The sequence below is a fragment of the Mytilus galloprovincialis genome, chromosome 11 (genome assembly GCF_965363235.1).
Source record: "Mytilus galloprovincialis chromosome 11, xbMytGall1.hap1.1, whole genome shotgun sequence".
Lineage (NCBI taxonomy): Eukaryota > Metazoa > Mollusca > Bivalvia > Mytilida > Mytilidae > Mytilus > Mytilus galloprovincialis.
This window is the reverse complement of record NC_134848.1, coordinates 69,234,967-69,262,675: the sequence shown is the minus strand read 5'-3', so window position 1 is coordinate 69,262,675 and position 27,709 is coordinate 69,234,967. Positions and strand designations below refer to the sequence as shown.

At 32.1% G+C, this 27,709-nt stretch overlaps 1 protein-coding gene and 1 long non-coding RNA gene across 2 annotated transcripts; one reads left to right on the top strand and one right to left on the bottom strand.

The window, feature by feature from the left end:
* Positions 1-51: 51 nt before the first annotated feature.
* Positions 52-12,514, bottom strand: LOC143052701 (sulfide:quinone oxidoreductase, mitochondrial-like). The gene is made up of 10 exons (XM_076225788.1): positions 12,215-12,514; positions 10,603-10,773; positions 9,833-9,886; positions 8,708-8,905; positions 8,042-8,145; positions 6,509-6,617; positions 4,459-4,642; positions 3,658-3,725; positions 3,032-3,210; positions 52-758 (listed from the first exon to the last, which is right to left on the bottom strand). The coding sequence occupies exons 1-10, from the start codon at positions 12,413-12,415 to the stop codon at positions 674-676; spliced, it is 1,353 nt and encodes a 450-aa protein (XP_076081903.1). The 5' UTR covers positions 12,416-12,514; the 3' UTR covers positions 52-673.
* Positions 12,515-12,616: 102 nt separating this feature from the next.
* Positions 12,617-26,202, top strand: LOC143052700 (uncharacterized). The gene is made up of 4 exons (XR_012971212.1): positions 12,617-12,766; positions 22,200-22,337; positions 24,369-24,419; positions 25,769-26,202. It is a non-coding gene; the product is annotated as an uncharacterized LOC143052700 (long non-coding RNA).
* Positions 26,203-27,709: the final 1,507 nt, after the last annotated feature.

Below are 27,709 nucleotides of genomic sequence, written 5' to 3'. Positions count from 1 at the left end.
AAAACATACAAAATAATCATATCTAAACATGCAGTGGGTAGTTTTTCTGCAAAAACAACTTTATAAACTTCTATCTACTTAATCAATCTTAAATACTGTAAATTCATAACAATGTAAACATTTTACAAAATAATAATAAGGTGTAACACAATTTATAAAACTGGCCTGCATTTCTTTTTAAAGCTAATAAAAATAGTTTCTTTTCCTGTTTCCTAGACTTTACTAAATATTCATGCCTACTCTAACAAACATTTTAACAGATATTCAAAGTTTAGAAATTGTCCAAACAGGTAGTCAGGTAATAGTTATACAAAACAGTTTTTAAAAAAGCTAACCTGACCTTTTAAACAGGAGGTAGGATTCAAGAAAATCTATTTTTGGGACATAAAGTAAGAGAACTTTCTCTAATTCAATAATAAAAGAATAACGATTTCATTACCGGTAAATAAAAAAAATACAACTTTTGTGACTTTAGTTTAGTAGGCACTCATCACTCCAAAGTGCTGGAGTTATTTTTAACATATTTTATTGTTCAAAATGATATAATTATTATTTCCAACAATAAAATGTGTTTAAACCAACTCCAAAGTGTTTGTATCAATCTATATTTAATCACAGTAGAATAAACTTGATCTTCTCCAAAACATCCATAGGTCATATAGTCTCTTATATCCTAAGCAGAGGCTGGCTGTTTTTCTGGACCATCCATTCCCAGGTGCATTAACTTTCTATAAACACCAGGCCCATTCCAATGACCACTGAAAAAGAAAATAAGACATTCCTATTAAAAAAGACTTCTTTTGAAACACTTTTCACTGTATTTCATTTTTATTTAACAATCTTAAAGTTTCTTAGTAAAAATTCCTGAAAATGCAGACTTTCTGTTTTGAATTTTCCTAAAATTCAGTAATTTTGTGATTTTTTTGTTTGTATTTATTATATTTTAACCATGAGAGATAAGCTACTGTGACTTAAGAAAAGGTAACTACATATATCTCTATCAAAATTGAAAATTTGAGTCTAAATTCACAATAAAATATAGAAAAAAAAGAATTTACAAGAACTTAGTGGCTGTTCTCGGTTACTGTACATCATTTGTCTCTTGCTATTATTTTTCTCGTTTAAATTGTTTTAAATTAACTGACGTAAATATAAAATTTTAATCCTTGTATCTATGATCAGTTTATTTAAATGTGATTAACAGTCCTTTTATAACTTGCTATGGGGTATAGAATGTTATTCATTGTTGCAGACTATATGGTGACCTACAGTTACTTTCTTCTTCATTATTTTGGTCTCTGGAGGAGAGGTGTCTCTTTGGCAATCATACTACAATATCTTATTTTCATAAGACCACAAATAAACCAACTGAAGACAATAAACAATAGATATAAGAAAATGTGTTATGAGTACCAATGAGACAATTCTCCACCCAACTCAATATTTTTTACTGTAAACAAATATAGGTCAAAGTACCGCCTTCAACATGGAGCCTTGGCTCCCACAGAAAACTATAAAGGTCCCTAAAATGACTAGTGTACAACAATTCAAACAGTAAAACAAACTGTTTAATCTATATATATATGACGAAAAACAAGAAAAACTAATGAATCACACCAACAAATGACAACCACTGAACAGTCTTAAGAGGCTCCTCATGGGGTTTTTGATTATGTGATTACTTAGTTGTTTTTTTATAGTAATTATTTGATTACCAGACAAATATTTTATGATTATTCGATTATTTGATAATCTAGGACTGTATTTTTAATTATTTGATTATCTTGTTTAAAAAAATAATAAATGATTATGTAATTATATTGGCAAGATATTTCTGATTATGTGATAATTACATGGACACTCCCATGAAGGGCCTCATTTAGGACAGGTTCAAACCAAATGCAGTTTTTTGTCGAGCCTGCAACTTTTGTTGCAGAAAGCTTGACATAGGGATAGTGATCCGGCGGCGGCGGCGGCTACGGGGGCGGCGGCGGCTACGGCAGCGGCGTTAGCTAACTTCTTAAAAGGTTTATATTTTAGAAGGTGAAAGACCTGGATGCTTCATACTTTGTATATAGATGCCTCATGTTACGAAGTTTCCGTCAGTCACATGTCCAATGTCCTTGACCTCATTTTCATGGTTCAGTGACCACTTGAAAAAAAAGTTCAGAATTTTTGTAATGTTGAATTCTCTCTTATTATAAGTAATAGGATAACTATATTTGGTATGTGCGTACCTTGCAAGGTCCTCATGCCCGTCAGACAGTTTTCACTTGACCTCGACCTCATTTCATGGATCAGTGAACAAGGTTAAGTTTTGGTGGTCAAGTCCATATCTCAGATACTATAAGCAATAGGGCTAGTATATTTGGTGTATGGAAGGACTGGAAGGTGTACATGTCCAACTGGCAGGTGTCATCTGACCTTGACCTCATTTTCATGGTTCAGTGGTTATAGTTAAGTTTTTGTGTTTTGGTCTGTTTTTCTCATACTTTATGCAATAGGTCTACTATCTTTGTTGTATGGAATGATTGTAAGGTGTGCATGTCTAGTGGGCAGATGTCATGTGACCTTGACCTCATTTTCATGGTTCAGTGGTCAAAGTTAAGTTTTTAAGTTTTGGTCTTTTTATCTAATATTATATGCCAAAGGTCAGCTATATTTGGTGTATGGAAATATATTATGATCTATATGTCAGTCCGGCAGGTTTATTTGACCATGACCTCAATTGCACGGTTCATTGCACAGTGTTAAGTTTTTGTGTTTTGGTCTATTTTTCTTAAACTATAAGTAATAGGTCAACTATATTTGTTGTATGGAAGCTTTGTTAGCTGTACATGTCTGTCTGGCATGGTTCATCTGACCTTGACCTCATTTTCATGGTTCATTGGTCTTTGTTTAGCTATCTTGGTTAATGTTAAGTTTATGTGACAGTTGTAATAAAGCTTTATACTTAGGACTTTCAACATAATATCAATGATTAGTAAAGAAGGTGAGACATTTCAGTGTGTGCACTCTTGTTTTTACTTACTTCATCATCATATGCCAGTATATCTGAGGCATCACATCTTTCTTCATGTGATACATTGTCATCCTCTCCTTCCCCTGGTTAATTGGGAAAGTTTCCAGGGGATTGCCGTCAAAATCAAACTCAGCTAAAATACATTTACCTCTCGCTGTGATTAATGGACAGGATGTGTAACCATCATACTGAGAAAATAATTACAAAATTTAATTACTGCAGATTTAGAACTTTTTGCATGCATGAGTTATTTACATTGTTGAACAATGGACAAAAATGTAAGATCAAATATTGTCACTTTTTGAAATTGTGTATGTTAATGTATAAATGTAAATATGGACCATCCACACATTGTAAGAAAATTTTAGGTCTAACTTAACTACAGTTCTGAAGATATCATTCTCTGTGATGCTCCATACCAGGTTGTTTTCGTGTCAGGTTTTGTTACAAGTTTGTAACAGTTAAATTTTGTTCATTGTTTGCTTTTCCTAGCCTTGCACAATATATCACAATATAGAAACTGTAAAGGAGAAATTTTCAAACTCTTTAATATGGCATTATTTTTTATAAGTTAAAGAAGTTATTTTGATGTTATCAATCCTGCATATTTTACACATGTTAAGATCCAACTTTACCTGTGCAGTCATTGGTTTGTTAGCCATCACAGCTCGTAGATTTGTCTCTAGAATCCCACACTGTGCAGCTACAATTATATATATAACATAATTAATACATGTATAGTCATCATGCTTAGTTTTGACTACTTTATAACAAAAACACAAAACAGATGAACGAATAAATTTAACAATTGAATAGTACAATAACTTGATTTTTATAGTTGTTTCCCCTTTAGGAAATTTACATGGACTAAAGAAATTATCAATGAGGAATATTTAAGTTGACATTATAAATAAAAGGAGGAGTGTTGTATACATCAATGAGACAGCAACCCAACTACACCAAGTCAACATACCATATGTAACAAGGAAGACAAGACATTTTGAGGTCAAAATTCAGTTTAAAAAAACAAGAAGTGTTTTTATCATATGTACATGTATATATCCTATAGTATCTGTAAAGTGGATTATCTAAACCGATTTTAATATTTATGATTTTTTTATTCAAACTAAACATTGATCTCAATTGATTCACAGGACTTAAAAGAGGTATGATAAGGTGACTCCCCCTTATGGAGCTCATTATATGGTAAACACATATACTTTCCACTCCTAATATTATCTTGTCCACCCCACCCCCCTTTTTTCATATTCATGATTCAGCACTGTTCAATAATACCTCTATTGTTATATTTGCTGCTGCAGTTGTTTTTCAGGTAGTAGTATTTGTACAATCACCAATACCAAATATATTGGAGTACCAACCTTCACCCTTACCTGAAACAATAGTGTAACATCACAATACCTAAATTTTAATACCTGCTGCAGCCGCTGTCTTTGAGGTAGGAGCATTGGTACAATCACCAATTCCAAAGATATTGGAGTATTTCTTATGTTGTAACGTGTTCTTATCAACATCAACAAAACCAGCGGCATCTACCAGTGGACTCTCTCTCACCACATCAGGGGTAGACATTGGTGGGGTCACATGGAGAAACTCATACTGAAAACACAGACAAATTAATACAGTTTAAGTTTATTCAAGCAGAATATCACACCAGTACTTGTGTATTCAATAAAAAAGGATAAACAAACTTTTTCAGAATAACAAATAAAGAAATAAAATAAAAAAAATGTCTTGAATATATACAACAAGAGTGCACACGCTGAAATGTCTCGCCTTCTATACTAATCAGTGATATTATGTTGATAGTCCTAAGTATAAAGCTAAGCTTTATTACAACTGTCACATAAACTTAACTTTAACCAAGATAACTAAACAAAGACCAATGAACCTTGAAAATGCGGTCAAGGTCAGATGAACCATGCCAGGCAGACATGTACAGCTAACAATGCTTCTTTACAACATATATAGTTGACCCATTACTTATAGTTTAAGAAAAATAGACCAAAACACAAAAACTTAACACTGTGCAATGAACCATGAAAATGAGGTCACGGTCAAATAAAACCTGCGCGACTGACATAAAGATCATAAAATATTTCCATACACCAAATATAGTATTAGATAAAAAGACCAAAACTAAAAAAAATTAACTTTGACCACTGGACCATGAAAATGAGGTCAAGGTCACATGACATCTGCCTGCTAGACATGTACACCTTACAATCATTCCATACAACAAATTTAGTAGACCTATGGCACATAGTATGAGAAAAACAGACCAAAACACAAAAATTTAACTATAACCACTGAACCATGAAAATGACGTCAAGGTCAAATGACACCTGCCAGTTGGACATGTACACCTTACATTCCTTCCATACACCGAATATACTAGCCCTATTCTTATAGTATCTGAGATATGGACTTGACCACCAAAACTTAACCTTGTTCACTGATCCATGAAATGAGGTCAAGGTCAAGTGAAAACTGTCTGACAGACATGAGGACCTTGCAAGGTACGCACATATCAAATATAGTTATCCTAAAACTTATAATAAGAGAGAATTCAACATTACAAAAAAATTGAACTTTTTTTTCAAGTGGTCACTGAACCATGAAAATGAGGTCAAGGACATTGGACATGTGACTGATGGAAACTTTGTAACATGAAGCATCTATATACAAAGTATGAAGCATCCAGGTCTTCCACCTTCTAAAATATAAAGCTTTTAAGAAGTAAGCTAACGCCGCTGCCGCTGCCACCGAATCACTATCCCTATGTCGAGCTTTCTGCAACAAAAGTTGCAGGCTCGACAATAATGAAGAAAAAGACTATTGATAAAAAATAAAAATTTGAAAAAAAATAATAAAAATAATGCTTTCAACTTTAGAATACCTTTTTGTATTTTTTATAAGAATAGGCATGATCTGTTTCTCTAAGTTTCACTTATATGTTTTTGTGTGAATTATTATCATAGAAAAGTTTAGGAAAGCCCATACATATTATATTGATGCTGATGTTAATCAATAGTTCTTCCTAAACTTGAAAGAGGTTTTTCAATATTTGAGCAATTTGAAAAGAGATCGCAACTGTCATAGATTGTGCTTTACCAGGGGCGAATTCAGCCATTTTTTAAAGGGGGAGTACAACTTTTGTCCCCATTCAAATGCATATATTATATAAAAAGTAATGGGGGTTACAACTCCCAGAACCCCCGCCCTGGGATCCACCTCTGCTTACCTTATAGGTTTCTATTTCTCCAGTTGGACTATCTAATTTTTGGAAAATAGCCTCTCTTTTATCTGTATTCATCACTTTTCAAATTTTCAATATCTGTGAGCAATTTCATAAAAAGTCATAAATGTAAAATTGATTGTAAGTGTTATTTTTCATTGTGACATCATGACTAACGACCAATTCTATACTTACAACTTTTTGTGAAATTGACTACTGGTTTTTACCTTAAAGGTTTCTGTTTCTCCAGTTGGACTGTCTAAATTTTGGAAAATAGCTTCCCTAGTTTCTGGATGGACTTCTATCAAATTTCGTTTGTAGTTTATTTTCATACCTCTACAATACAAAATAACATGTAAGATCAATGTATTTTATTATTATAATTATATACATCATGAAATATGTTGAGGTTCAAATTTATATCAGTTTAAGAGAATGAGGATCCCTTTTTGTCGAGCCTTCGACTTTAGTCGAAAAAGCGAGACTAAGCGATCCTACATTCCGTCGTCGTCGGCGTCGTCGTCGTCGGCGGCGTCCACAAATATTCACTCTGTGGTTAAAGTTTTTGAAATTTTAATAACTTTCTTAAACTATACTGAATTTCTACCAGACTTGGACAGAATCTTGTTTATGATCATAAGAAAGTATCCAGAAGTAAATTTTGTAAAAATAAAATTCCATTTTTTCCGTATTTTACTTATAAATGGACTTAGTTTTTCTGCGAGGAAACATTACATTCACTCTGTGGTTAAAGTTTTAAAATTTTAATAACTTTCATAAACTATCCTTGATTTGTACCAAACTTGGACAGAAGCTTGTTTATAATCATAAGATAGTATCAAGAAGAAAATTTTGTAAAAATAAATTTCCACTTTTCCGTATTTTACTTATAAATGGACTTAGTTTTTTTGCCAGAAACAAAACATTCACTCTGTGGTTTAAGTTTTTAAAATTTTTATAATGTTCTTAAACTATCCTGGATTTCTACCAAACTTAGACAGAAGCTTGTTTCTGATCATAAGATATTATTCAGAAGTAAATTTTGTAAAAAAAAAATTCACTTTTTCCGTATTTTACTTATCAATGGACTTAGTTTTTCTTCCAGTTAACATTACTTACAGTCTGCAGTTAAAGTTTATACAACATTTATTAGATTCATAAACTATCCTGGATTTTTTACCAAACTTGGAAGCTTCTTTCAATCAAAAGACAGTATCGAGAGGGAAATTTTTATTGATGTTTTTCCTCATTTTGTTGAGTCTGCGATTAACAGCAAAAGTAGGCGAGACACTGGGTTCCGCGGAACCCTTACGAATTTTTTATTTAACAACAGAAATTAGTGAGTAAAACTGCTAATACTTTCTCCTCTCAAATACCAATATTCTGTAATTTTTAAGTGATAAATCATTACTAAGGTTTCAACTTGGTTGTATAGAGTTGATTTTGCACTCCTAAGATTTGTTCTAAAATAAGTGTTCCGGAAAAAAGTATGCCCACAAATATGTGTTACATTATTTGGCAATTTAACTTTTTCATTCAACATGTTCAATGGGCATCTTATGAAGAGGAAATTTTCATATAGCTTAAAATACAATAAGCCTCCCCCTTATTTTTATTATGACACCTTGATCCTTCACTGGTATGCCAAGGTAATCTCAACATAAATTCAAAAGGTTCATTCACACCTGCAGGCAACAATTATATCATGAAGACTGATGTTGCATATCAAGCAATATTCACACAGGTGATGACAGACTTACCGACTTTCAATCACTTTATTTAGACTGTTAGCATATTTCTTTACACCGAAGATCACACCCAATGAGCTATTGAATATAATATTGGCTTTTTCTCTCATACCATTCTGAAAAAAAAAAAAATCATTTTCATCTTTTTGTTTCTTTTGTGAATTTGATTGTTTGGTTTTTAGCACCACTTTCAGCATTACTGGCTGTACCATTACATCCAGTTTTTATTGGTGGAGAAAGCTGGAGTGTATGCAGAGATACAAGACTTTCCAAGGAAAACTAATAATTCTAGTCAGTTAAGATTGAAGTAGGAACCACCTATCACATGTGGGGTTTTCTGCTCTGTGGGGTTGTTGTCTCTTTGACACATTCCCCATTTCCATACTGCTCAGTGGGGTTGTTGTCTCTTTTGACACATTCCCCATTTCCATACTCAATTTTATTTGAATCCACAACCTCAGTATTGACAGCTTAGTGATACAGTAGATCAACATGTAAACCATTCACCACTGATGCACCATGGGAATTTGAAAAATCAAAAAATTATTTCTAAACGTCCTTCAGATATCGAGAAAAAATAAGTCATGTAAGACACTTGTGAAAGCTTACACATAAATTTGAATTTTCCTTTGTCTATTGAGCAAATTGACAATACTATAATCATTATAATCATGTTACCTTTCTCCACCAATCTTCAGCTAAATACATTATTTTTTGTGGTGCTCCTGCACATTTTATAGGTGTGTTAGGGAAAGTAAATATAGCATTGCCTCCTTTGAAGTTCTGGATTGCTGGCCATGTTTTCTGTACGTACTTATAATCATAGTTAGAGCACACTGTAGGGTCAGTGTCAAAAGCTTCTGGTAGACCTTTAATCTACACAAAAAACATATAGAAAATTTACTGTATTTAGATATAAGAAGATGTGGTATGAGTGCCAATGAGGCAAAACTCCATCCAAATCACAATTTGTAATAGAAAACCATTATAGGTCAATGTTCTTTTTCCAAGGTGTATGGAGGAGTCATGGGTTTGAATTTAATACAACACACATTTGATGTACTGTATGTAATCATTATTTACAATAAAAAAACATAGGCTTACTGTTAAATTTTTGCCATATTGATAAACATAAAAAAAAGTTATTCCTCTTTTTAACTGAGACTGGGATGATATACTGATTAATCTTATGCTGATATTCTTTATTTTTTTTATTCAGAAATACATGAAATATAAAAAGCATTTATCTATTTTGGGGAACTTGCAGTTTTGTTGAAAATAAATGCATGTGAATGCAAACAGTCTCTATTGTCTGTTACCCAAGTTCTATATGTGCCTGAACAATTACCTGTAGTGGCTGTCGGTGGTTCATGTCAGCCATATTCATTTTCGTTAACTATATTGTTACAAATTAGACTGTGGTTTCCTCAATTAGGTCATTTCACATTTTTCATGTCTGACCTCTAATAACTGACTATATACATGATATATATGCTTTTTTCCCTTGTAGAAGGATGTATTGTTTTTACCTATAATTGTTTACATACACAAAATTTGAACTCTAGTGGAGAGTTTTCTCATTGTCAATAACACCACATCTCCTTATTTTTATATTTACATGGTTTACATGCAAGAACACAAACCAATGAAAAAAATTAACTCTTGTTTTAATATGTTTTTATCAATACAATGTAAAACTGTTTAACTGACACAACATTAATCAAACTGCGAAGCTATTACACAGCTTCCAAGGCAAAGCATCAGCAGTTCTCAGTTTAATGAAACATAACATGTCTATTTTACCTTATTGTAATTCAGCTGTAAGCCTGTTGCTACTATTAGATATTCATATTTAACCTGGAAAACAAACAAAAAACATGGTGTTAGAAAGTACAGTTTAAAATAATAAGATTAAATCAAACCTCAGAAGGTAATAAATGCTCTGTTTAGGCACTTTTTGGTTTAACACTCAAACTTTCTATATATTTTGTTCTGAACTTTTGGTCCAAAGTAGTTCTGTTAAAAGTTATTCAAAGAAGTCCTACATACAGAAAAATTACATTTTTCTTTCATTTAATACAGACACATTATTAACTGCAAGAACATCAATTGTGCCTTCTAGATTGAGCTGACATTCAAGCTGATGAAGTCAGTTTTAAAATAGAAAATAACATTATTCTATCTTCAATTTGTTTTATCAATATGATTGATGGTTGAGAATATGAAATTAAGGTAAATAATTATGGTTTACCCATGCATAACATTAATAGTTGTTCAGTTGTATCAATGAAGTAATCTGTCTTCATAATATTTCAGATCTACAGGCCCAAAGCTGATTTTTACTAAAAATTTTAGTTAGATTGTTTTGACTTGTACACACATGACTTGTACACACATGACTTGTACACAGATGATTTTTACCAGCCGACAGCATTTTTACAAGCCTGGGCCCGTTGCCATTCACTAACATTGGAAGTTACATGCATTACATTGATAATTCAACAACATTTATATTTTTTCTATCTGATATCAGTGTAAATCAAACTTCACCAAATATAAAAATAGATTTCTACCTCTTCCCCCTCTGCTGTAGTGACTGTACATTTTTCAGGGTCAAAGGCCACTGCTTTGGTTTTCATCCATGTTCCTTTCTTAGGTAGTAACTTTGACATCTTCTGTACAGAATCTTGTAATTTCTTGACACCACCCCCAACCAGAGTCCACATTGGTTGGTAGTAATGCTCCTGTTAATACACAAAGTCATAGTTGTTTAAGGAAAATATTTTTTATGCCGCTGTCGTAGCGGAGGGGGCATTGAGTTTTACCCATGTCTATCATGTGTCCATCTGTTTGTCTGTCTGTACGTATGTTCATTCAGAAATTTGTATCTTTCTAGAGTTAAGGCCCTTTCATGCCTTTACAAATGGAAAAATTGTTGAATTTTTAGTTTCAGTTCTCTAACTTAAGTTTGCCTCAACCAACAATGACCAAATATTACTGATTTTGGTGTTATAACTAAGAATGTAAAAAATACAAGCCAATAGAAAAAAAATATTTCATTGGATATTTAAATTTAATGTTCACTTATATCCAACAAAATCTTGTCCATATTAACACATGATTAAAGTAAGGTATGGGTACATAGTGTAAGCAGATTTGTGTAAAATTGAGAATGGAAATGGGGAATGTGTCAAAGAGACAACAACCTACATGTAATTTAAAGTGTTATTTACAAATACTCTTCATGCTCTTCACATGCTGTTGTTACTTGGGTGGGTTTTTTTAATCTAAAATATTAACCTTTTTTTATTGTAATTTATTGTAACATACTCTTTGTGAGCCCATTTGATGAAAAATAAAACAAGTTTTTCTCCATTTTAGTTGTTTACATGTTTTGACTAAGTCTGATAATTAAACATTAACATGATTAACAAAATTCTCTAAACATTTTTGCTGAAACTGTGTGAAAAGTTCATATGTCAGAAAGCATCATAAGCAATTAATTCATTATTTAAATTTAGCATAAACATGATCATGATAGAGCAACATTGAAAATTAGGTAAATAATAATATGTTGTTAGCTGCCCCATGAGCTCATTATATGCCAGTCATATTTTTTAAGAATACAGTTCAATTACTTTTCAACATGTTCAATGTCATATCAAAAATTTATGAAAATTAAATGGGAACTTACATCAATAGATACATGTATAAACAATTCAATTTCACCAAAGTTTAATGCAATTTTATTTAACATGTTTATTGAATACATGTAAAACCCAATAACTCAGAAATGTAAAATCTAAAGTTTATAAAATTCCCCTCCCTACAAAAAAAAACAACACTTTTTAATCCCTTGTAAAATGTATTTATCATCAGAGAGGGTTCTATAAGCATGATAAGCTAATTTAGTAACTTATATAAAAAAAAAAAAAAAAAAAAAAGATGTGGTTGTGATTGCCAAAGAGACAACTTTCCATAAGCATGATAAGAGACCAAATGACACAGAAATTGACTTGAGATTTCTAAAAATAAGACTATTTTAATTGATCAAGGTTAAATTTGACTTTTATCTTTTACAGGTCAATAAATAGAGCAACATGTGCTACTGCCTACATATTATTTCGGTTTCATAATTAATGCAATGCTAACTATGTTTTTGAGCTGAGATGAAGCAATACATACATCATTAGGTTCAATAACGCCAACTTTCTCACCACCAACGTGATGTGCAAATTTGTTTGCAACGGAGCATCCACCGGCACCGGCACCAACAACAAGAATTTTAAATTGTCGCTGCAAGGACGCCGGTCCTGTGGAAAAGTTCTTTGATAGGCTTTGAATACAATTCCCTGGAAGTACCGCTAGTAATTTCATGCTCTTCATTGTTTATGCTTTCAATATTTTAGCAACTTAAGTGATGTCAACACGTTGAACGATCGTGCGCACTATCAGGAAATATGGCCTTGAAACCTCAAATATTTGTTTTGATTCAAACGAGGTATATAATATACCTCGAGGTATATAATATACAAGGTTATAGATATTGTAACCCGGACTGTAACCTCGTATTTGTGCGCATGCGCGACCGGAACTGGGCGGATCCGTTAATTTCTACTTTCACTTTTTGAAAAAAAATCTTCTATGTGGAGATAGATTTGTGTTAATAGGACATGAAACTTGAAACTGGTGAAAATGTAACAAATCTTGTAAAACGAGAGTGGTTTGATGTTGATGGTAATTTTTCATACACCTTATCAGGGGCGAATCCAGCCATTTGAAAAAGGGGGGGGGTCCAACTATAAGTCACCATTCCAATGCATTGATCGTTAAAAAAGGGGGGGTCCAACCCCCTGAACTCTCCCCTGGATCCGCCACTGCACCTTATCACTATTTGTCCGCCATTACTGGATATCACACAGGTTGTAGTAAAATTTTGAAGTAAAAAAAAATATCTGAAGCCACAAAGGAAAAATGATTGTTGTATTCGTCAAAAGTTCTATGCAGTCGGGTCAACCGGTGTTACCAATAATTAAGGTGTATTCAATATGATAGATAATTGCTATATATCTAGGACCTTGATTTATCTCTTCTGTCACTTTATGATATTGGTCGAGGGTGATGCGGCATGTGATACGGATTTTGCCATGTTATATACGCTTTATCATATATTTCACCAGACTTTATATATATAATATATGTCACCATACTTTATATATCTGTTCCCACACTTTATATATATATGTCACCAGACTTTATATATCTGTCACCACACTTTATATATCTGTCACCACACCTTTTATATCTGTCACCACATGCACATTTTATATATCCGTCACCACACTTTATATACCTGTCACCAGACTTTATATATCTGTCACCACACTTTATATATATATGTCACCAGACTCCATCACAACACTTTATATATCTGTCACCACACTTAATATATATCTGTCACCACACTTTATATTCTGTCACCACACTTTATATATCTGCCACCACACTTTCTATATCTGTCACTAAACTTTCTATATCTGTCACCACACTTTATACATCTGTCACCAGACTTTATATATCTGTCACCACACTTTATATATCTGTCACCAGACTTTATTTATCTGTCACCACACGTAATATATATCTGTCACCTGACTCTGTCACCACACTTTATATATCTGTCACCACACTTTGTATATCTATCACCACACTTTATATATCTGTCATTACACTTGACATATCCATTTCCACACTTTATATGTCTATCACTACTTTATATATCTGTCACCACACTTTATATTCTGTCACCACACTTTATATATCTGCCACCTCACTTTATATATCTGTCACTGAACTTTCTATATCTGTCACCACACTTTATATATCTGTCACCAAACTTTATATATCTGTCACCACACTTTATATATCTGTCACCACTCTTTGTATATCTATCACCACACTTTATATATCTGTCATTACACTTGACATATCCATCACCACACTTTATATCTCTATCACCACTTTAAATATCTGTCACATGACTTTATATATCTATCACCACACTATATATATCTATCACCATACTTTATATACCTGTCACCACACTTCATATATCAATCAGCACACTTTATTTATCTCTCATTACACTTTATATATCTATCACCATACTTTATATATCTGTCACCACACTTTATATATCTGTCACCACACTTCATATATCTGTCATTATACTTAACATATCCAACACCACACTTTATATATATCCATAATGTCTTTATATATCTATCACCCCACTTTATATATCTGTCACCACACCTTATATATCTGTCACCACACTTAAGGGCATACGATACAGTTTTGAACCTGTATTTACAAGTTGATGAAAATTTGCATATAGGCTATTTTTTATCTGATTAAATCAAATATGTAATAAAAAATATACCTTCATGTGCTACTTTTTGAGTAAAATGAGGTCGAAATTTTGTATATTTGCTCAAAATTCAGATTTGTGTCCGTATTTTCTTTTTCGAAAGAAAGACATAACTTTTTTGTTTTAAAAGATAAACACAAATTGTTTTTTGTTAAATAATCGGTAATTTCTGTATTTTATAAGTATCATTACAAATTATGCAATTTTTATTCCGAAATAACTCTATATTTATCAAATGTTCATGAATAGAGGAAAAAACGTCATTTTTTGCTGCATGTTTATCAAAATTTAAAAAAATGCGCTATTTACAGTTTTATAAAGTTTTGGTCACATAATCTCCTTGCAAAATGAAACAAATTGCTGTTTTAAAAAATAGGGGTCCATGCACTCGTTTTCAAAATAAAAACAGTTTGAATGATAAAAATCAGTCGAAAAATGCATCTTTTCCCGATATGTCATAGTTTGACGTCGCGAAAATAACATTTTACGTTAGCAACGTCATTACCTTCCCTGTAACTGTATCGTATGCCCTTAACATATCCATCACCACACTTTAAATATCAATCACCTCACTATATATATCTATCACCTCACTTTATATATCTATAATTACACTTTATATATCAATCAACACAATTTATATATCTATCACCACACTTTACATATCTGTCACCACACTTTATATATCTGTCACCACACTTTATATATATCTGTCACCAGACTCTGTCACCACACTTTATATATCTGTCACCACACTTTGTATATCTATCACCACACTTTATATATCTGTCATTACACTTGACATATCCATCACCACACTTTATATATCTATCACTACTTTAGATATCTGTCACCACACTTTATATTCTGTCACCACACTTTATATATCTGCCACAACACTTTCTATATCTGTCACCACACTTTATATATCTGTCACCAAACTTTATATACCAGTCACCACACTTTATATATCTGTCACCATACTTTATATTTCTGTCACCACACTTTATATATCTGTCACCACTCTTTGTATATCTATCACCACACTTTTTATATCTGTCATTACGCTTGACATATCCATCACCACACTTTTTATATCTATCACCACTTTATATCAATCAGCACACTTTATATATCAATCAGCACACTTTATAAATCTATCACCATACTTTATATATCTGTCACCACACTTTATATATCTATCACCATACTTTATATATCTGTCACCACACTTTATATATCTGTCACCAAACTTTATATATCTGTCATTATACTTAACATATCCATCACCACACTTTATATATTCATAATGTCACTATATATCAATCACCCCACTTTATATATCTGTCACCACACCTTATATATCTGTCACAACACTTAACATATCCATCACCACACTTTATATATCAATCACCTCACTATATATATCTATCACCTCACTTTATATATCTATATTTACACTTTATATATCAATCAACACACTTTATATATATTTCACCACACTTTAAATATCTATCAACACTTTATATATCTGTCACAAGACTTTATATATCTATCACCACACTTTATATATCTATAACCACACTTTATATATCTGTCACCACACTTTATATATCTGTCATTATACTTAACATATCCATCACCACACTTTATATATCCATAATGTCACTATGTATCTATCACCCCACTTTATATATCTGTCACCACACTTTATATATATATCACAACACTTTATATATCTGTCACCACACTTTATATATCTGTCACAACACTCTATATATCTGTCACCAGAATTTATATATCTATCACCACACTTTATATATCTGTCACCACACTTAACATATCCATCATCACCCTTCATATATCAATCACCTCACAATATATATTTATCACCTCACTTTATATATCTATCATTACACTTTATATATCTGTCACCAGACTTTATATATCTGTCACCAGACTTTATATATCTATACCCACACTTTACATATCTGTCACCACGCTTTAAAAATCTATCACAACACTTTATGTATCTGTCATCAAACCTTATATACCTGTCACAAGACTTTATATATCTATCACCACACTTTATTTATCTGTTACCACACTTTATATATCTCACCAAACTTTATATATGTGTTACAATATTTTATATATATGTCACCACACTTTATATATCTGCCACCACACTTCATAAATCTTTCACCACGCTTTTAACATCTGTCACCACACATTATATATACATCACCACACCTTATACACATCACCACACTTTATATATATAGAGATTAATACATGGCCTTTTCCATATCAGCCTGGGTATCATCCCGAGACCCCCATATCAGCCAGAGACGGAGTCGAGGTGCTGATATGGGTCGAGGGATGATACCCAGGCTGATATGGAAAAGGCCATGTATTAATCGCTTTATCATATACTTCCGACAATAGTTTTATGTAAGGCAAATAAACTAATGCAATAACTAAAACAGTCAAACATTTTATAAAGAAAATTAAAATTATGAATCAAATATACTATAGTTGTCCAACAACAGCATCATTTTAACTCCTTATATATTTATGGTAACTTTTCCTATAGAGGCATTTTGAAACATTGAAAATTTGGAAGAGTTTTACGATCATTACTACTCCATGTTTGTTGTACTATAAAATGATTCATAATTGTCAATGGCATTTGTTAGCAAGTATTAAACTATCCCCACAAAAGTTCCCGTAAATTTTGACGTCGTCATAAAAAACATCTGACGTCACAATGGAAAAGTAAACAACGATACCGAAAACACCGGAAGTAACTTGCACGAGAGGCATTGATATGGGTTTTTTGCACGAGATGCACCTGATATGGGTTATCAGCCCGGGTGGGAAGATATGGCTTGTGCACTTCCGCCCATTACACATATGCAAAAGCTATCATATCAATGCTAAGTATATGATAAATAGAGATTAATACATGGCCTTTTCCATATCAGCCTGGGTATCATCCCGAGACCCCCATATCAGCCCGAGACGGAGTCGAGGTGCTGATATGGGTCGAGGGATGATACCCAGGCTGATATGGAAAAGGCCATGTATTAATCGCTTTATCATATACTTCCGACAATAGTTTTATGTAAGGCAAATGAATAAATGCAATAACTAAAACAGTCAAAAACTTTATAAAGAAGTTAAATTATGAATGAAATATACTATAATTGTTCAACAACAGCAGCACTACCTCCTTATATAATAATAGTAACATTTCCTATAGAGGCATTTTGAAACATTGAAATTTTGGAAGAGTTTTATGATCATCACTACTCGGAGTCTCCATGTTTGTTGTACTATAAAATGATTCATAATTGTCATTGGCATTTTTTAGCAAGTACTAAACTACCCACAAAAGTTCCCGTAAATTTTGACGTCGTCATAAAAACTATCTGACGTCACAATGGAAAAGTAAACAACCGATACCGGAAACACCGGAAGTAACTTGCACGAGAGGCACTGATATGGGTTTTGTGCATGAGATGCACCTGATATGGGTTATCAGCCCGGGTGGGAAGATATGGCTTGTGCACTTCCGCTCATTACACATATGCAAAAGCTATCATATCAATGCTAAGTATATGATAAATATATATATATATCACCACACTTTATATATCTGTCACCAGACTTCATAAATCAATCACCACACCTTATATATCTGTCACCACACTTTATATATCTGTCATCAGACTCTGTCACCACACTTTATATATCAGTCACTATACTCTGTCACCACACTTTATATATCTGTCACCAGACTCTGTCACCACACTTTATATATCCACCACCTCACTACATATATATCTATCACCTCACTTGATATATATTTTACTCCATTATTTATGACTTTATAAATCTATCACCACACTACATATATCTGTCTCCATACTTTATATATCTGTCACTACACTTAACATATCCATGATCACACTTAACATATCCATGATCACACTTTATATATCACTCACCTCACTATATCTATATCTATCTATCTACTCACTTTATATATCTGTAACAACACTCTATATATCTGTCACCACACTTTATTTTTATCCACCAGACCTTATCTGTCACCACACTTAACATATACATCATCACACTTTATATATCAATCACTTCACAATATATATCTATCACCTCACTTTATATATCTATCACTACACTCTATATATCTGTCACCAGACTTTATATATCTATCCCAACACTTTATATATATATCACTACACTCTATATATCTGTCACTAGACTTTATATATATATCAACACACTTTATATATCTGTCACCATACTTAACATATATATCACCAAACTTTATATATCAATCACCTCACTATATCTATATCTATCACCACACTTTATATATCTACCTCCACATCTAATATATCAATCACCTCACTTTCTATATCGATCACCACACCTTATATATCAATCACCTCACTTTAGACATTTGTAAGTACACTTTATATATCTTATCACCACTTTATGTATCTATCACCACATTTCTATATCTATCACCACACTTATATATCCATCACCTCTCTTTGTACATCTGTTTCTACACTTTACATATCTATAATCTTACTTTCTTTATCTATCACCTCACATTCTTTATCTATCATCTCACTTTCTTTATCTATCACCTCACTTTTTTTATTTATCACCTCAATTTATGTATCCATCACCTCGTATGATATAGCCATCACCACAGTCTATATATTTATCACCTAACATGATATCTTCACTTCATTTATCTATCACCACCTTCTATATACATATCACCTCAATTCAATTTATTTTTTTCTATCCCCATACTTAATATGTTTGGTATATTCTCTTACTGTATAAGGCTATCACAACTCTATGTGTATCTGTTAAAACCATGTTTATACCAATTTGAAAGTGGATATAAGCATACTAACGATTGATTTATATTTGCAGCAATCTGTGTATGTTTGCTGAAAACTAAAAATGATTCAGTTCGGCACCTATCATTGTAACTATTTGTTTTTCAACATGGTTGATTTTGTTGCACAATCATACACATTTCAATTTTGAAAACTATTATTGTCATCGTAGAAAAGACTGGTGTTTGTGTGTGTATCTTTTCAGAAAATGGGTGGGATTCTTATTGCTATATAGAGATATTTGAAAAACAAACAGAACATATTAAAGCACACCACATGACTGATATCTGGATAGTATATAAATACAGCCTAGCGATATATGTAGGACTGTATCTGTAGGACACCAAATTAAGGAATAGATATCTATGACCACACTCTACATATCTATCACCACTCTGTATAATTAATAACCTTACTGTATATATCTATCACCACTCTGTATCATCAATCACCAAACTGAATATATTTTTCACCACTCTGTATCATCAGTCACTATATTGTTTATCTCTATCACCATACTAGACATCTATCCCCACTCTGTATCACCAATTACCACACTGTATATAGCTATCACCTCTCTGTATATATCTTTCACCACTCTGTATCATCAGTCACCATATTGTTTATCTCTATCACCACACTAGACATCTATCCCCACTCTGTATCACCAATTACCACACTTTATATAGCTATCAACTCTCTGTATGTATCTATCACCACTCTGTATCATCAATCCTCATAGTGCATATATCTTTCACCACTCTGTATCATCAGTCACCATATTGTTTATCTCTATCACCATACTAGACATCTATCCCCACTCTGTATCACCAATTACCACACTGTATATAGCTATCAACTCTCTGTATGTATCTATCACCACTCTGTATCATCAATCGTCACAGTGTATATATCTTTCACCACTCTGTATCATCAGTCACCATATTGTTTATCTCTATCACCATAGTAGACATCTATCCCCACTCTGTATCACCAATTACCACACTGTATATAGCTATCAACTCTCTGTATGTATCTATCACCACTCTGTATCATCAATCGTCACAGTGTATATATCTTTCACCACTCTGTATCATCAGTCACCATATTGTTTATCTCTATTACCACACTAGACATCTATCCCCACTCTGTATCACCAATTACCACACTGTATATAGCTATCACCTCTCTGTATGTGTCTATCACCACTCTGTTTCATCAATCCTCATAGTGTATATATCTTTCACCACTCTGTATCATCAATCACCCTACCCTTTATATGTATCACCACTGTGTATTACCTTTCAACACTCTGTATCATCAATCACTTCACTGTATATATATATTACCACTCTGTGTCATCAATTATCACACTGTTTAATAATCACTCTGTCATTAATCACCTTACTTTATATATCTATCATCACACTGTATATATTTATCACCACACTATATACAACTTTCACCTAACTCATCATATGTCAAAACAACTTATGTATCTATCACCGCACTTTATATATCTATCATCAAACTTTATATATCTTTCATCACACTTTATACATCTATCACCTACCTGATCATATGTGACAACACTTTATATATCTATCACCACACTGTATATATGTCACCACACTTTGTATATCTATCACTTCATTCTATATAAGAAAGACCTCATTTAATTGATACACCATCTCAGTTTATATATATATCATCTTATTTAATATATCTATCAATACACTGTACATCTATCACTACATTTTATACATATATCACCACACTGTGTATCTGTTACCACAATTTGTATATCTATCATCTCACTTTATATATCTTTCTATTAAATTTATATATCTATTTCCTCATTTTATATATATATGACATCCCTGTTGATAATTTTTCACCATATTTTATATATGTATCCCCTCCACATATGTCATGTATGTATCTTTTAACTAACTGCACTGTTTAAATCAATCACAACACCATTGATATATATGTCACCACATAGTATATATATATATATTTTACAGATCTAACATTGTTGGATTGATGTTTAGATGAGTTGTATATACATTATGTACACAGCCATGTATCACCATCATTGATGGCGATCCGATGGATTAATCTGTTGGAAAGTTGTCACTGACTCAGACGTACTTATATATATATCAGCAGGGTTAAAGAACATCAGTTGTTCGACCTGTTAGTCAAATGCGTTTTGTTTAAAAATACTTTTTCACTTTGTTGGTCTTTTGGAAAATGTTGTTTGTGCTGTTTTTAGACCCTTCTACAACGAAATTTGTTTGACATGCACACGTATAAAAATTGCGGTTTTTATCCAACGCAATCATAGGTTTGAACGTAGTTTTCAATTTAGACTCGTTTATATATATATATATATATATATATATCATCCTTTTGTTTATATATCATCACACTGTATATATCTTAATACTATTCTGTGGATCCTTTACCTCACTGTATATACACATAACCCCACTATAACTAAGTCCACACTTATCACCTATCTATATATATTTATCACCATCATATCATATTTATAGTAACACAATGATTATATCTATCATCATTCTTTATCTATTTTTCACAAGACTGTATACTATAACTTGTTGTATTTTCTCTAAGTCAGAGAAATGTACTGGTCATTGTATAATTTGCAGTGGAAGGAGATATGCAGATATGCAATGTCCACTGAGATATGTTTGTATAAGCTTGTATACTTGTTATGTAGCAATTATCAAATTCATTATTTATATTTGTGTTCTTCTTGCAGAAATACCAAACAACATTTTGCAGGGATTTAGAGGTCATTGGTGAAAATGGAAAAAAGGAAATGGTTCATCTAATTTTAAGTGAAATAACAAGAATAGTTAAATGATTTACAACCAAGCAGCACTCAGAAATAGTGATGGTAAAGTATTTTTAGAAAATAATACTCGAAAAAAGATATATACAGTGTGGTGCTTTATAAATTATATATTCTTCCATTGCTACAGTCGCTGTATTTAGCACCACATTCTTCATATATATCACAACAGTCTCAATAGGGACCCCCATACTATGATTATCTATCACTACAGTCTCAATAGCTATCCCCATACAATGATTATCTATCACTAGTCTCAATAGCTATCCCCATTCTATGATTATCTATCACTACAGTCTTAATAGCTATCCCCATACTATGATTGTCTATCACTACACTCTCCATACCAATGCCAACAGTCATTATGTATATATCATAATAGTATCATAATATTCTCTATGTATATCTCGGGATAATACAAACGCTACCCCCTTACTTTATTTATCAATCACCTCACTTCATATATTAATCACCACACTCTCTATATATATCCCCAACTCTCTGTATCCGCCCCAAAAGTCTCTCTGTATATCTCCACAAAATAAACACCTATCATCTTACTTTATTTATCAATCACCTCACTTTATGTATCAATCACCACACTCTATATATATCCACAACTCTCTATATTCGCCCTAAAAGTCTCTATGTATATTTCCACAAAATAAACAACTATCATCTTACTTTATTTATCAATCACCTCACTATATGTATCAATCACCACTCACACACTCTCTATATCTATCCCCCACTCTTTTTTGTGTACCCCAAAAGTCTCTCTGTATATCTTCATATAATAAACACCTATCACCACACTTTATTTATCAATAACCTCACTTTATATATCAATCAACACACTCTTTATATATATCCCCATAATCTCTGTGTCACTCACCACACTGTCAATATCTATACCCACAGTCTCTATGTTTTTGACCACATTATCAACACCTATCACCTTACTTTATTTATCCATCACCTCCCTTTATATATTTATCACCACACACTCTCTATATCTATCCCCAAACTCTCAATATCTACCCCCATAGTCTCTATGTTTATGACCAAATAACAAACACCAATCACTTTACTTTATTTATCCATCATCTAATTTTATATATCAATCACCACACACTCTCTATATCTATCCCCATACTCTCAATATATATCCCCACAGTGTCTATATTTATGACCACATTTTAAACACCTATCACCTTACTTTATTTATTCATCACCTCACTTAATATAATGATCACCACACACTCTCTATTTCTATCCCAATACTTTCAATATCTATCCCCACAGTCTCTATGTTTATGACCTCACAATAAACACCTATCACCTCATTTTATTTATCCATCACCTCACTTTATATATCAATCACCACACACTCTCTATATTTATCCCCACACTCTCAATATCTATCCCCATAGTCTATATGTTCATGACCAAATAACAAACACCAATCACTTTACTTTATTTATCCATCATCTGATTTTATATATCAATCACCACACACTCTCTATATCTATCCCCATACTCTCAATATCTATCCCCATCATTGCCCATTGTCTCTATGTTTATGACCACATCATAAACACCTATCACCTCATTTTATTTATCCATCACCTCACTTTATATATCAATCACCACACACTCTCAATATCTATCCCCATACTCTCAATATCTATCCCCAATGTCTCTATGTTTATGACAACATCATAAACACCTATCACCTCATTTTATTTATCCATCACCTCACTTTATATATCAATCACCACACACTCTCTATTTCTATTACCCCTTCTCTATATCTACCCCCCACAGTCTCTATGTATATTTCTACATATTAAACACCTTTACTTTATTAATCAATCACCTCACTGTATATTTTCACCTCAATTTATATATTATTTCTATCACACCACTGGGTATACCTTTCAAAGCCCTATTTATATCATTTTAAAAGTAGATATGAGCATGATAATAATCCACCTTTCTGTACAGAAATCTGTTTATGTTTATTCAGATTTTAAACTAAAAATGACTCAATTGTTATTATTTTTTTTTCTTCAGAAAAGTGAAACTAGATTTTTGAAAGATAGAACATAGAAAAAAAAGGAAAAGGTAATCTTCATTAAAATTAAAAGTATTACTCATAGTTATCAAAGGTACCAGGATTATAATTTAGTACGCCAGACGCAAGTTTCGTTTCTACATAAGACTCATCAGTGACGCTCATATCAAAATAGTTAAAAATCAAACAAATACAAAGTTGAAGAGCATTGAGGATCCAATATTCTAAAAGTTGTGCCAAATACGACTAAGGTAATTTATGCCTGGGATAAGAAAATTCTTAGTTTTTCGAAAAATTCAAAGTTTTGTAAACAGGAAATTTATAAAAAATGACCAAATAATTTATATTCATGTCAACACAGACACTTTACTCTTTACATATGTATGTAAAGAGTTAATAAGCAATTAAACAATCCTGGTTGAAATGAAATAATTTAAAAGAAATGTTTTTTAAAGAATAACTGCTCCAACATATCGTGCAATATTTTATGTAAATATCATGTCAGATATCATTTCAATAAAAGCAGCAAATATGGTATACTAACTGTCAGTCAAAGATTCTATCATTCAAGATGAGTAAACCTTAAAAATATATTGTTTCAGTGTTATTGTACTTGTAACTATGTCTACATGATACTTCTGCTGGCACACACATAATGTATATTCCACCACATATTATGTATCTACTGCAACACATAGTATAATTATGGCCACATATAATATATCTACCGCCACACATAATCAATCACCACACTACAGAAGTCATTCACCACAGTCTGTGTATTTATCACCACAATATTTTTGTCTATCACCACACTATTGTCTATCAAGAAACTATGTGTTGTCTGTCACCACGCTATGTTTGTCTATCACCACAATTTGTTTGTCTATCACCACACTATTGTCTATCACCATGCTTTGTTTACCTATCACCATGCTTTGTTTACCTATCACCACACTATGTATGTCTATCACTTCGGTATGTTTGTCTATCACAACACTATATATTTTAATCATCACAGTTTACATATTCACCAACACATTCTTATTACCAATACTTGATAAAAAGAAATAGTTATGATGAAGCCTTGTTTTCTCTCACATTGTCATTTCATAAAACAAAAAGGTAAATCATTTGAGTCATGGTTCTGTGTAAAGTCATTACTAAAGAAAAAAATAATTTTAACTTTTCATTTAAATGATTGGTCTCACAAATGAATTGTATTTCTGCATTACAAATTTTACAATTTGATACAATCTTGGGATTATGTTCTGTTTTTGCACTGATGAAACACGCTTTATTCTTAGATGGAAAATAAATAACAACTGTTTGAGGAATTGAAATTCTGTATTGTATTGGACTAATTATATATTCAACTGAACCATATATTATTTTGTAGGTTAAACAAGACTTAGTGCCAGCCACACAATTAAGAAAGAATACGAACAAGAATTCTTTACAGAACAGGGGAGACTATTTTACTGTGCTTAGATCTGTGTTTTTGTTATAATTAATTAATATTGTAATTTGTTCTTGGATAAAATATCTGCAATGTGGAGGACAACTGAACTGTGTTCTTATATATTGAAGACGTGCAATGATTTAAAAAGCATTTAAGATGAACTTTTTACTACTCGGAAAATGGTTATCATTAAAGAAACAAACATAGAATTCATTTACATGAATACATTTTATGTTCTATGTATAAAATGTTATCTAAAAGGTGAAAGTAAACAGATTCCTGGCTGTTTAAAATCAAATCAAAGCAGTTTTATTGTGTAGTTAAGAATGTGTATACGTTGTTCATGCATTTATGTATTTGAATATTTAGAATTGTACCATGCATGTATTGAGTTTAGTGGATATTTCATTCTATGTTATTTAGGTTTGATTTTCATGAAATAAAAAGTTCTAAAATTTTATTATAACTTTTACAGTTGGGTGCAGACCAAGCATTACATGTAAACGGGCCTTAAAAGTTAACGCGGCGTTTACTCGCGTGCACTTCATGTAAACGCCGCGTTAACTCTGCGTTAACTCCGAAATTTTAGTAGACATAAATAGTAAACGGGCGTTTACTTTCGCGTTTACCTCCGCGTTAACGCAAAAACCGCGCGTCTTCTAATTTTGTAAAGAGTAAACGGGCGTTTACTTCGCGTTAACGCGAAAAAGGCGTGTCTTCCAATTTTGTATAATAAAGTAAACGCCCGTTTACTGTTTGTAGTAAACGCGCGTTAACGCAGATTGTCCTCGTATCCTGGATACACTGACCTAATATATCACATGATAAGGTACATCAAAATATCCATCTGTCCATTTTCGATCAACATATTGACGATTGCATTTAATGAAATGACACCTCTTTAATTAATTAATTTATTGAAAATTAATAATTGCATATAAGAACAAAATGGAAATTCGTCCTGGAACTGTAAAACCTACAAAACTTTCAGTTTACATTCGTGAGAGGATATTAAGTTTAAGTTGATATTTGTACATGTAAATTTTGAACAGAAAAAGTAGAAAAGCTGCTGTTGAAAGTTTTTGGAACTGATTTTTTTTTTTGCAATTAATAAATGTTTATATTTGTAATAAAAAGTGTTTTTGAATGTTAAGGTTTAAAACACAAATACGTAAAATATTAAGTCATTTTAACAACATAAATAAATGTACAAATGCACGCGACGATTATTCTATAATATACACAATTAGTTAACGCGAAAAGTAAACGCGCGTTTACTTTCAAGTGCACGTAAAAATACAATTTAGAAATCTGTAGTAAACGCCCGTTTACTTTTACGTGCACGTAAAATTAAACTTGTGAAATCTGAAGTAAACGGCCGTTTACTACTGACTAAACGGACACAGAGTAAACGCGCGTTTACTCGAGTAGACATTAGAAATTTCCATTTTGACCGCGTTAACGTAAATAAAGTAAACGGGCGTTTACTAGTAAACGCGAAATTTAAAGTTAACTAACGAAATATGTGCACGCCGCGTTAACTTGCGTTTACTTTATGTAATGCTTGGTCTGCACCCAACTGTACTTTGTATCAATGTGACAATTTTCCAGCAACAATCCTATATGATTGCTTTTCTGTATATATAATGAAATTCCTCATCTCTTTATTGACAAGAAATAAAAATTGTGTCTATGATGATGATAAGAAAATGTAAACAGTCTTATGATAGGGAGACTTGGAAAATCTTGAAATAATTGTATATGAAGCTCATAAAATAGAGTCAGTGGTTTCCTAAAATATTCAGATTATTCCAGAGGGAACATCTACAATCTTTTATGCACATTTTATATGTTATCGACTGTTAGTAGATATAGGAA

What these genes read in the sequence shown, in the direction of transcription:
- LOC143052701 (XM_076225788.1), bottom strand. Translation starts at nt 12,415, where the DNA reads ATGAAGAGCATGAAATTACTAGCGGTACTTCCAGGGAATTGTATTCAA. An exon ending in CTACAGCAGAGGGGGAAGAG is followed by an intron (nt 9,887 to 10,602) that starts GTAGAAATCTAT and finishes TTTGTTTTCCAG; the next exon opens with GTTAAATATGAATATCTAAT. An exon ending in GAGAAACAGAAACCTTTAAG is followed by an intron (nt 4,643 to 6,508) that starts GTAAAAACCAGT and finishes CTGTGTTTTCAG; the next exon opens with TATGAGTTTCTCCATGTGAC.